Source organism: Melanostigma gelatinosum (genome assembly GCF_949748355.1).
Source record: "Melanostigma gelatinosum genome assembly, chromosome: 7".
Lineage (NCBI taxonomy): Eukaryota > Metazoa > Chordata > Actinopteri > Perciformes > Zoarcidae > Melanostigma > Melanostigma gelatinosum.
The window spans coordinates 23,228,884-23,241,817 of NC_136640.1; the positions used below are offsets into that span (position 1 = coordinate 23,228,884).

The window sequence follows — 12,934 nt, forward strand, 5'->3', positions numbered from 1 at the left end:
GTGCTTCACATGAAACCATGAAAAGCATAAAGGCAAAAGTAAAGGACATTTACATTACGCTGTACTCAATCAACCGTACACTGCCGCAATTCTGCAACTACTCGCACACAAACCACGTCTGGAAAAGATCTCTGCCGATCTTTTTTTAAATTTACACAACTTGTAAAAAATCAACATGACTGATTTCGGGACATATTATATTTACTATATTTATTGTATTCATCACAACAACAAAAACATTAATTTAACACGACAAATGGAGGAGTGTTGGGTTGTTTTATTCATCTATAAGTTTGTACTCATTGGCTGTAACCTCTTTTTATTCAGTTAACAGCTTCACTTGGATCCACCGGCAGTAGCAAGAGTCCATTGGGGTAAAAGACACGTCACAGACAAAAGTTTCAAACATGAAATATCTGTTTACAATATTAAACCTCTCTTTTCTGTCTCAGGGATCAGGACACAGACGACGACGACTATGACGATGTGGGCGTGTAAGAAAACATCAAAACCACGTTTAACAAAATGCCGCAGCGTGTGAATGATGACATGATTGACTGAATTTAAACAGTTTGGAGTTAAATACTTGAAAAATACTTGAGGTGCCCACGTGGTGTACTCAGTGCAAGTACTCAGATCATTTGCTTCAGTAAAAATAGCAATACTACAGTGTTAAAATACTCTGCTGTAAGTGAAATTCCTGCATTCAAAATCTCACTTGAGTACAAAACTATCAGCATGAAAATACACTTCAAATACCATAATGAGGACAAAGTACTCATTATGTAAAATTTCATATTTCACATTATAACACTAGATTATGATTAGTGATGCATTAATGTGTTCGTCACTTTAAAGTTAAAGGTGGAAATAATTTGAATTACTTCATATCCCGCTGGCTAGTTTAATCTACAATAATACTTCATATTTAAGTAGCTGATTTATATTTTGTATTATTATCTAACGCTACAAAGTAACAAAAGTTATCAAATGCACATAGTGGAGTAAGAAGTACAATATTTGCCTCCTAACAGTCGTGGAGTAGAAGTACATGCTCAAAATTGCGCAGACGTTACTAGTGAATGTACTTAGTTGCATTCCACCACTGAAAATGTTCTTATTTTGTAAGTTGTTAAAGGCAGCAGTCACTTCCTCATGTTGTTTTTTTTGCTTCATATAATTAAAACAGATTGCATTAACAATCTGTCTCTTTCTTTTGTCCTCCTCAGCCCTACGATACCAGGCACCAGGTCAGTCTGAATAAAACACAAACTCACTTGTGTATTAATGTGTATTTGTACCATGAACACACCAGACTGAATCAACGCTCTCTCTGCCGACAGTCGCATAATGCCAGCCAATGAAACTCCACCTCCACTCCCGCCGAAGGTGATTATTGACAAATAACTGAATCTGCACGCGAGACATGGTTTCATGTGTGTGTGTGTGTGTGTGTGTGTGTGTGTGTTACGGTGACGGGGCTGTGTTTAAAGCCAAAGCCTTATTATTTACACAGAAAAACATCACGGACATGATTTGTTCTTTAACAAGTTATTGCCTGTTAATATCATGATCATTGGATTTGATTACATGTAAAGGCTAACATTTTAGATATCAGGTGTGAACAAGTATTGCTGGAGATAACAGATTTTTTTTTTTATTACTAATAGACAGTAGTGGAAAAAGTACTCAGATCCTTTACTGAAGTAAAAGTACTCACACCACACTGTGAAATACTCTAATACAAGTAAACATTCTGCACCTCACTTCAGTAAAGTGTGCAAGCATCATCACAGTTGCATTGTGGGTCACATGCTTAGTTCCGTGGAACACGTCGAGTCCCTTCCTGCTCCGTCATTGTGCCTAGTTACGGATGAGAGGTTACACTGTGAGAGGAAGACGGTCAACATGTCGGTATGTTTCCACGTGTGCAGCCTAAAACCTGGACCAGCTCAGAGGAAAGCATGGCGGGGGAGGAAGAGCGGGTGAGGAAGCTCTGCTTGCTGCTCGCCCCCGTCCCTCTCATCAGGACCTCCAGTGGGACGCAGGTTCGACCAAGGCCCCAACCACGACCCTCGCGCCTCTCAGGTGAGCTGCCTCGCCTTTATATGTACTGATGGACTGAAGTATGAAATATGATACATATCTCCTTCCTGTCCAATAAAAACCATGGATCTCCAAATGTGGTGATTTGGAATTTCAAAGTTTCTTATAAACGTAAGGATTGAAAGTACTTTTACTGTCAGTGCTTAGAGTACATCTGGCTGATGATACTCCCATTTACCGTACTTAAATAAGGTTTTGAATGCAAGCATTTTAACAGTGTGGTATTAGTACTTTCACTGAAGGATCTGAGTACTTCTTGCACCTCTGTGTCTGTCCACAGCTGATCTCTAGTCGGGGCTGCTAGTTATGTCACAGCTGATCTCTAGTAGGGCTGCTAGTTATGTCACAGCTGATCTCTAGTAGGGGCTGCTAGTTATGTCACAGCTGATCTCTTGTAGGGGCTGCTAGTTATGTCACAGCTGATCTCTAGTCTGGGCTGCTAGTTATGTCACAGCTGATCTCTAGTAGGGCTGCTAGTTATGTCACAGCTGATCTCTAGTCGGGGCTGCTAGTTATGTCACAGCTGATCTCTAGTCGGGGCTGCTAGTTATGTCACAGCTGATCTCTAGTCGGTGCTGCTAGTTATGTCACAGCTGGTCTCTAGTAGGGGCTGCTAGTTATGTCACAGCTGATCTCTTGTAGGGGCTGCTAGTTATGTCACAGCTGATCTCTAGTCGGGGCTGCTAGTTATGTCACAGCTGGTCTCTAGTAGGGGCTGCTAGTTATGTCACAGCTGATCTCTTGTAGGGGCTGCTAGTTATGTCACAGCTGATCTCTTGTCGGGGCTGCTAGTTATGTCACAGCTGATCTCTAGTAGGGGCTGCTAGTTATGTCACAGCTGATCTCTTGTAGGGGCTGCTAGTTATGTCACAGCTGATCTCTTGTCGGGGCTGCTAGTTATGTCACAGCTGATCTCTTGTCGGGGATGCTAGTTATGTCACAGCTGATCTCTAGTAGGGGCTGCTAGTTATGTCACAGCTGATCTCTTGTAGGGGCTGCTAGTTATGTCACAGCTGATCTCTTGTCGGGGCTGCTAGTTATGTCACAGCTGATCTCTTGTCGGGGATGCTAGTTATGTTACAGCTGATCTCTTGTAGGGGCTGCTAGTTATGTCACAGCTGATCTCTTGTCGGGGCTGCTAGTTATGTCACAGCTGATCTCTTGTCGGGGCTGCTAGTTATGTCACAGCTGATCTCTTGTCGGGGATGCTAGTTATGTCACAGCTGATCTCTTGTAGGGGCTGCTAGTTATGTCACAGCTGATCTCTTGTCGGGGCTGCTAGTTATGTCACAGCTGATCTCTTGTCGGGGCTGCTAGTTATGTCACAGCTGATCTCTTGTCGGGGATGCTAGTTATGTCACAGCTGATCTGTTGTAGGGGCTGCTAGTTATGTCACAGCTGATCTCTAGTCGGGGCTGCTAGTTATGTCACAGCTGGTCTCTAGTAGGGGCTGCTAGTTATGTCACAGCTGATCTCTTGTCGGGGATGCTAGTTATGTCACAGCTGATCTCTAGTCGGGGCTGCTAGTTATGTCACAGCTGATCTGTTGTAGGGGCTGCTAGTTATGTCACAGCTGATCTCTTGTCGGGGCTGCTAGTTATGTCACAGCTGATCTCTTGTCGGGGATGCTAGTTATGTCACAGCTGATCTGTTGTAGGGGCTGCTAGTTATGTCACAGCTGATCTCTTGTAGGGGCTGCTAGTTATGACACAGCTGATCTCTTGTCGGGGCTGCTAGTTATGTCACAGCTGATCTCTTGTAGGGGCTGCTAGTTATTTCACAGCTGATCTCTTGTCGGGGCTGCTAGTTATGTCACAGCTGATCTCTAGTCGGGGCTGCTAGTTATGTCACAGCTGATCTCTTGTAGGGGCTGCTAGTTATGTCACAGCTGATCTCTAGTCGGGGCTGCTAGTTATGTCACTGTCACGGGAGTTCACAGATAGGACCCAAAAGCAAGACCACAGGAGACAGAAGTGAATGTTCAACAGGTTTTATTTATAGACAGGTGGGTGCAGGTGTGGAGCCCGTGGTCCGACACCCGAGTGGCAGATCGACGGTGTGAGTCCCGTGGCTCGACACCGGAGGCCTGGCAGCTTGACGGCGATTGTAGTCCGTTTAACCCCAGGCGGGTAGAGCGACAGATCGACGGTGTGAGTCCCGTGGCTCGACACTGGAGGGCTGGTGAGTTGACGGCGTGAAGTCCCGTGGCTCGATACTGGAGTCGACAGAGTGTAATCCGTAGACCACAACGAGAGCAGAGCGGCGGAGCGCATCCACAAACACAAGGAGGGCAGAGCGGCGGAGTGTAATCCACAGACACAAGGAGGGCAGAGCGGCGGAGTGTAATCCACAGACACAAGGAGGGCAGAGGATGCCACGGGGTTTCAGCCGGTTAAAGACGGTACGACCTGACACTCCCAGACTGCAGGGCCAGAGCTTATATAGTGGCAGGATACTCATTAAGGGGCCCTGAGTCTGGTGTGTCAGGCTGCAGGAGGTGATCAGCTTGAGTGTCCTCAGCCGTGCACGATTAAGGGTGCGGCCCTGGGAGGTGTCTGAAGGCAGAGGACAAACAGAGCACATGGTACACCACAACAGACAGGGGAATGACAGGACACATGAGGAGAGGAGATCAGGGGACACACACACCGGGTCAGACAGGGATCCTGGATCCTGACAGTACCCCCCCCTTAAGGAACGGATTCCAGACGTAACACAAGACACCACACAGGACGGGTGGAGGGGGTCCGGAGGAGGGATGTCCCCACAGCTACAAGGCCGACTAGGGTGGGCGGCGGGGGTCCGGAGGAGGGGTGACAGGATCTGACCGGCCACGGGACCGCCGAAGAGCGTCGGCCACCGGTGCTCCGGCGGACGGCCGGGAGGGCAGAAGGGCTCCGGACACGGGTGCTCCGGCGGACGGCCGGGCGGGCGGAAGGGCTCCGGACACGGGTGCTCCGGCGGACGGCCGGGCGGGCGGAAGGGCTCCGGACACGGGTGCTCCGGCGGACGGCCGGGCGGGCGGAAGGGCTCCGGACACGGGTGCTCCGGCGGACGGCCGGGCGGGCGGAAGGGCTCTGGAGAATAGGATGCTGGTGCCGCAGTGGCAGGTACTGGAGGTCTCTGCTGCTCCGCGACGGCAGCGGGCACTGGAGGTCGCTGCTGCTTAGAGACGGCAGCGGGCACTGGAGGTCGCTGCTGCTCAGAGACGGCAGCGGGCACTGGAGGTCGCTGCCGCTCAGAGACGGCAACTGGAGGTCGTTGCGCCTCTGGGACGGCGGCCGGGTGTGGGAGAGGCTGCGGCACGGAGGCGGCGACAGGAACTGGAGCGGACTGCGGCGCTGAGGCGGCAGGAACTGGAGCGGGCTGCGGCGCTGAGGCGGCAGGAACTGAAGCGGGCTGCGGCGTAGAGGCGGCAGCGGCAGGAACTGGCATAGAGGTGGCAGCGGCAGGAACTGGAGCTGGCGCTGCGGCGGCAGGAACTGGAGCGGGCTGCGGCGTAGAGGCGGCAGCAACTGGAGCTGGCGCTGCGGCGGCAGGAACTGGCGTAGAGGCGGCCGCGGCAGGAACTGGAGCTGGCGCTGCGGCGGGAACTGGGACTGCGGCGGCAGGAACTGGAGCTGCGGCGGCAGGAACTGGAGCTGCGGCGGCAGGAACTGGAGCTGGCCCTGCGGCGGCAGGAACTGGAGCTGCGGCGGCAGGAACTGGAGCTGGCCCTGGGGCGGCAGGAACTGGAGCTGGCCCTGCGGCGGCAGGAACTGGAGCTCGCTGCTGCTCCGGGATGACAGCGGCGGGAACTGGAGGTCGCTGCTGCTCCGGGACGGCAGCGGCGGGAACTGGAGGTCGCTGCTGATCTGGGACGGCAGCGGCGGGAACTGGAGGTCGCTGCTGCTCTGGGACGGCAGCGGCGGGAACTGGAGGTCGCTGCTGCTCCGGGATGACAGCGGCGGGAACTGGAGGTCGCTGCTGCTCCGGGACGGCAGCGGCGGGAACTGGAGGTCGCTGCTGATCTGGGACGGCAGCGGCGGGAACTGGAGGTCGCTGCTGCTCTGGGACGGCAGCGGCGGGAACTGGAGGTCGCTGCTGCTCCGGGACGGCAGCGGCGGGAACTGGAGGTCGCTGCTGCACTGCGACTGCGGCGGCCGGGACTGGAGGTCGCCACGGTATGGAGACAGCGGCGGCCGGGACTGGAGGTCGCCGCGGTACGGAGACGGCGGCGGCCGGGACTGGCGAAAGCTGTGCCGCAGAGGCGGTAGGAACCGGAGCTAGCTGTGGCGAAGAGGTGACAGGAACAGGAGCCGGCTGCAATGCAGTCTGACTACGGGGAGCCGGAGTCGACCGGGCCACTGAGTGTTCCGCTACCCTTGCATGGCTCAGTCTCCGGCTGAGAAGGCGCTTGACCATATACTCAGAGTTCCCCAGAGGGTCAAAAACTCTCATCAGAGCAGTCACAAAGTCCACATACCCCACAGTATTAGGCTGGTCGCTGCTCACTGTGTACATGGCCCAGTCCAAAGCCCTTCCCCGCAGTAAGCAGACCACGTAAGACACCTTGGACCTGTCTGAGGCGAAAGTCAGGGGCTGTCGGTCAAACACCCGTTGGCATAGCAACAGGAAGCCCTGACACTTCCCCAGTGTTCCATCATAGGGACTCGGAGCCGGCACGGGGGATTCCCAGACCGGCGGAGCGAGGACAGGCGGGAATAGTGCGGGTGCTGGAACTGGTGGAGACTTGACTGTCCGGGCTAGTTCCTGCCCGCACCAGCCAACCCCAGAAACCTCAGCAGCGAAACGTCTCATCTCCTCCAGGGAACGTCTCGTCTCCTCCAGCAGCCTGGTAGTGCTGTACAGCGTAGCTGCTCCTGTGGTTGCTGGGTCCCCCTCAGAGACCTCAGCTTCCATGGATTGCAGGGCTTGACGCATCTTCATGAGCCTCTGCTGGTGTGCCTCCAGCTGCGTGCTATATCCGGCCAGCGTAGCTGCTCCTGTGGTTGCTGGGTCCATTATGGTCAGGTCGTTCTGTCACGGGAGTTCACAGATAGGACCCAAAAGCAAGACCACAGGAGACAGAAGTGAATGTTCAACAGGTTTTATTTATAGACAGGTGGGTGCAGGTGTGGAGCCCGTGGTCCGACACCCGAGTGGCAGATCGACGGTGTGAGTCCCGTGGCTCGACACCGGAGGCCTGGCAGCTTGACGGCGATTGTAGTCCGTTTAACCCCAGGCGGGTAGAGCGACAGATCGACGGTGTGAGTCCCGTGGCTCGACACTGGAGGGCTGGTGAGTTGACGGCGTGAAGTCCCGTGGCTCGATACTGGAGTCGACAGAGTGTAATCCGTAGACCACAACGAGAGCAGAGCGGCGGAGCGCATCCACAAACACAAGGAGGGCAGAGCGGCGGAGTGTAATCCACAGACACAAGGAGGGCAGAGCGGCGGAGTGTAATCCACAGACACAAGGAGGGCAGAGGATGCCACGGGGTTTCAGCCGGTTAAAGACGGTACGACCTGACACTCCCAGACTGCAGGGCCAGAGCTTATATAGTGGCAGGATACTCATTAAGGGGCCCTGAGTCTGGTGTGTCAGGCTGCAGGAGGTGATCAGCTTGAGTGTCCTCAGCCGTGCACGATTAAGGGTGCGGCCCTGGGAGGTGTCTGAAGGCAGAGGACAAACAGAGCACATGGTACACCACAACAGACAGGGGAATGACAGGACACATGAGGAGAGGAGATCAGGGGACACACACACCGGGTCAGACAGGGATCCTGGATCCTGACAGTCACAGCTGATCTCTTGTCGGGGCTGCTAGTTATGTCACAGCTGATCTCTAGTCGGGGCTGCTAGTTATGTCACAGCTGATCTCTTGTAGGGGCTGCTAGTTATGTCACAGCTGATCTCTTGTCGGGGCTGCTAGTTATGTCACAGCTGATCTCTTGTCGGGGATGCTAGTTATGTCACAGCTGATCTGTTGTAGGGGCTGCTAGTTATGTCACAGCTGATCTCTTGTAGGGGCTGCTAGTTATGACACAGCTGATCTCTTGTCGGGGCTGCTAGTTATGTCACAGCTGATCTCTTGTAGGGGCTGCTAGTTATTTCACAGCTGATCTCTTGTCGGGGCTGCTAGTTATGTCACAGCTGATCTCTAGTCGGGGCTGCTAGTTATGTCACAGCTGATCTCTTGTAGGGGCTGCTAGTTATGTCACAGCTGATCTCTAGTCGGGGCTGCTAGTTATGTCACAGCTGATCTCTTGTCGGGGCTGCTAGTTATGTCACAGCTGATCTGTTGTCGGGGCTGCTAGTTATGTCACAGCTGATCTCTTGTAGGGGCTGCTAGTTATGTCACAGCTGATCTCTAGTCGGGGCTGCTAGTTATGTCACAGCTGATCTCTTGTAGGGGCTGCTAGTTATGTGACAGCTGATCTCTTGTCGGGGCTGCTAGTTATGTCACAGCTGATCTCTTGTCAGGGATGCTAGTTATGTCACAGCTGATCTGTTGTAGGGGCTGCTAGTTATGTCACAGCTGATCTCTTGTAGGGGCTGCTAGTTATGACACAGCTGATCTCTTGTCGGGGCTGCTAGTTATGTCACAGCTGATCTCTTGTAGGGGCTGCTAGTTATTTCACAGCTGATCTCTTGTCGGGGCTGCTAGTTATGTCACAGCTGATCTCTTGTCGGGGCTGCTAGTTATGTCACAGCTGATCTCTTGTAGGGGCTGCTAGTTATGTCACAGCTGATCTCTAGTCGGGGCTGCTAGTTATGTCACAGCTGATCTCTTGTCGGGGCTGCTAGTTATGTCACAGCTGATCTGTTGTCGGGGCTGCTAGTTATGTCACAGCTGATCTCTTGTAGGGGCTGCTAGTTATGTCACAGCTGATCTCTAGTCGGGGCTGCTAGTTATGTCACAGCTGATCTCTTGTAGGGCCTGCTAGTTATGTCACAGCTGATCTCTAGTCGGGGCTGCTAGTTATGTCACAGCTGATCTCTTGTCGGGGCTGCTAGTTATTTCACAGCTGATCTCTTGTCGGGGCTGCTAGTTATGTCACAGCTGATCTCTTGTAGGGGCTGCTAGTTATGTCACAGCTGATCTCTTGTCGGGGCTGCTAGTTATGTCACAGCTGATCTCTAGTAGGGCTGCTAGTTATGTCACAGCTGATCTCTAGTCTGGGCTGCTAGTTATGTCACAGCTGATCTCTTGTAGGGGCTGCTAGTTATGTCACAGCTGATCTCTAGTCGGGGCTGCTAGTTATGTCACAGCTGATCTCTAGTAGGGGCTGCTAGTTATTTCACAGCTGATCGCTTGTCGGGGCTGCTAGTTATGTCACAGCTGATCTCTTTTAGGGGCTGCTAGTTATGTCACAGCTGATCTCTTGTAGGGGCTGCTAGTTATGTCACAGCTGAGTGCATCTCTGGTCTCCAGCTGCTGCTCTGCGTCCAGAGACACAGTTGGGCCTGAAGTAGTTTATTCAGTAGACTTTAAACCTTCATAAAGTCGCCTTAAAAGTAGCCTTTGGTCGTGGTTCCGACGCCAAGACGCACGCCTGCACAGAGCCAGTTCAGAAATCTGCACAGATTAGATCGAGAAGACACGTCTGACACGACACACCTGGCGGAGATCTGCACTCTACGGAGTGCACCTTTCTAGTTCGTCCAGATCATCCTCACAGTGGAGAAACAAAAGGTTGATTGTGTTGTTGTTTATTTATATGTGTGCGTGTGTGTGCGTGTGTGTGTGCGTGTGTGTGTGCGTGTGTGTGTGTGCGTGTGTGTGTGTGTGTCTGCGTGTGATCCAGACCCTCTATCCTTTCCTGTCCAGTTGATTGAAAACCCGGCAGACCTCGTTCCTCCTCAGCTCCCCCCTAAAATCAGACACAGGCCGAAACTTCCATCAAAGGTAACACTGTGCCTAAGAGTGCCTGTGCATTTATTCAAGCACTGTGTTTATGTACAAATTTGAAGTACTTGAGTACTTGAGTCTTTTCTTTTCGTGGCACTTTATACCATACTGTGCTTTTTACTGCACTACAATTAGGAGGAGCCGGGGATTAAACCCCAGCTCCGGCTGTAGATGATGGTGTCTACATCTCCTCTCCTTCCCACTCATGATGAGTTTTTGTTTTTTGTTCTCAGGACCCTGCTGAGTGTGTCAGCCCCGTCATGAAGAAACCACCCGTGAGTTTCTATTGTTTCTTCTCCAGAAGTTCTCCCTTTGAATCTCCTCCACTGTGTGGAGAGAAACTGTCCACCATTTAAACCCAGCAGGCTTATGTTTATGTTGAGCTTATGGCGTTTGGAAAAATTCTGATTTTTTACATTCAACCCTAAATATTTCAGTATTGTTATTATGATTATATAGTTATGCTTTGCTACCTTTTTAACTACATTTCAAACATACATGTTTGTTTGTGTTACCATATGATATATCTCATGTCCTATTTTACATAAATACATCATAATTTACCATATTATAATACATTGTCTGATTATTTAACGTCTATATATATGTCAGAATCTATATTATATTTATAATACATCTTTAAATGAAATCAGACAAACACTAAGTACCATTATTTAATCATATCATTTATGAGTCTGGTGAACAGATTATATAAACATAGAAGCTGCTTTTAGTAACACTCCTGTCCCTTTACCTTGTCATGTATTATTTACTCTAGTTGTATAACTTATATCTGTTCTTCTTTTAGTTTTCATATTCTTCTTATTTATTTGTGCATGTATGTATGTATTTGTTTGTTTATTATCTATTTATTATTATTTTGTCTAAAAGCTTCTACATGAAGAAATAACACATAATCACATGTTTTTCAGTATATGCGTGCTGTGCATAGATTACATATCTACATATCTCTCCTTTGAAGGCATTTGTCATAAAACTGACAACCTCATTGACGTTTACCAATAAAAAGTGTTCATACTGTGTGTGTATATTTGTTCCAGGTCTACTTTAAAAAGATCTTCCATGGCTGCCCGCTTAAAATAAACTGCTCCACGACGTGGGAAAACCAAGCTACCAAAGGTTGTACCATCCATCCAACAGAGCTCGCAGTAAATCCTCCGCTCCCTCTCATCCAACCAGACTTCTGTTCTATACGTCTGACCAGCCTGTGTTTCCTCTCCCCGTCAGACCAGCACCTGATCCTGGGGGCAGAGGAAGGGATCTACACCCTTAACCTGAGCGGCTCCGAGGCCACAATGGAGCTGGTAGGACTTTTATCTAATTGATACACAGAGCGACATCAGAGTTTTACAATATGGGCTGTAAACAACAGGTGGGCTGTGAGTAGATTAAGGTGAAAAAGGGGGTCTGGTTTAGTTGTTGGTAATGATGTGTGGACAAGCTTTTGTTCTTTTTTGTTACTTAAGTGTGGTACTTAAGTTCACATTTGAAGTACTTGTTTTTTGCTTGAGTATTTCCATGCTACTTTACACTTCTACTCCACTACATCTCTAGATCATTTTCTTTTCTACTCCATTTGTCTGACAGCTTTAGTTACTTTTCAGATGACTGTTTTTCAAACCACGTACCTCCAGTGAAAACCACGTATCTCCAGATGTGTTGACGTTGAACGTTTGTGATAAACTGAAGGATGAAGTGTTCCTTCATGAGTTGAGATAATCCTCCTACTTCTTCATCTCAGTAAACTCTTTAAAAAGCCTCTTGGATCAGCTGGAAAATGCATCGTCACAAAGCTGAAAACAGGACTGTTGATCTGTTTAGAGACACGAGGTTCTCACAGGACAGAGACGCTACAAACATGATGATCTCATAGAATATGATGCATTGATGCAGAATAAACTATAGACATCAGGATATAAAGGAGTTAAAAACATCTACAGCAGTGACATATACATTAATGCAGCAGTGATATACATAATAGTAGAACACTGACACTCCTAAGTCTTCTACCACTGCTCTGGCAGATTAATGAGGTAATGAGGTAAACTTGATCAGAGAAATGTTGCAACAAAGAGCATGAAAATCAATCAAAGTGCTTTTGAAAGAGACACAGGAAGCAGTGACCGGATGGACGTCTCCTTTCTGTCTTTCAGCTGTATCCGGGCAAGTGTACCTGGGTCTACACCATTAATAACGTCCTCATGTCTGTCTCAGGTAAATTAAATATGGCTTGGCTCCTCGTTTACTTGTGTGGCTATGTTCTCTGAAGGCTTCATGTAAAAAATGACTTCGGAACATATTGCCAACAAAGCAACGGATATGTTTTAATAATACTGCTCAAAGGATTTCTTTCTGCTTTAACTCTTAAAGCAACTGCTAACTGACTTAGCTGTAGTTAACTTAATGAATTATGAATTACTATATATATGAATTACTTTAGTTCATTCTTTCTCTCACTCTCTTTCTACCTCAATGTATTGCCTTTAAGATGTTTATTCTTTCATAATCTACCAACAAATTGTAGTTTTAAACACAACAAAAAAGATTTCATTTGTCGAGCTAAACATCAGGGATTGGGCCCGACATCAAGAGTTTTCAGAGCACAAAGAGGAAAGTGTTCATTAAAAAACATTATCTTTATAATACCATACTTGGATTTAATGCAGAGTCAGGCGGTTGAGTCTCTAAACCAGGGGTCTCAAACTCCCGGCCCGCGGGCCGAATCCGGCCCGCCACGTAATTTTATGTGGCCCGCAAATCCGCCAGAAAAAAAATAAAAAAAACTCTTTTTAAAAAAAAAGTTAGACTTGATAATAAAAATATCCCCATAGTCGAAATTATGAGATAGAAAGTCAAAGTTATGAGATAGAAAGTCATAACTATGATATAAAGTCATAATTCTGAGATAGAAAG

The 12,934-nt window shown here is 49.1% G+C and overlaps 1 protein-coding gene across 1 annotated transcript in view; it reads left to right on the forward strand.

Moving 5' to 3' along the window:
• Positions 1-12,934, forward strand: part of map4k1 (mitogen-activated protein kinase kinase kinase kinase 1) — a 43,890-nt gene that overhangs the window by 23,001 nt on the left and 7,955 nt on the right. Inside the window, exons 15-24 of the mRNA XM_079271419.1 lie at positions 328-374; positions 453-494; positions 1,230-1,250; positions 1,344-1,389; positions 1,935-2,088; positions 9,897-9,997; positions 10,234-10,275; positions 11,062-11,140; positions 11,249-11,325; positions 12,175-12,235. Coding sequence (XP_079127545.1) covers positions 328-374; positions 453-494; positions 1,230-1,250; positions 1,344-1,389; positions 1,935-2,088; positions 9,897-9,997; positions 10,234-10,275; positions 11,062-11,140; positions 11,249-11,325; positions 12,175-12,235 — 670 coding nt within the window. The remainder of the gene's footprint in view (positions 1-327; positions 375-452; positions 495-1,229; positions 1,251-1,343; positions 1,390-1,934; positions 2,089-9,896; positions 9,998-10,233; positions 10,276-11,061; positions 11,141-11,248; positions 11,326-12,174; positions 12,236-12,934) is intronic.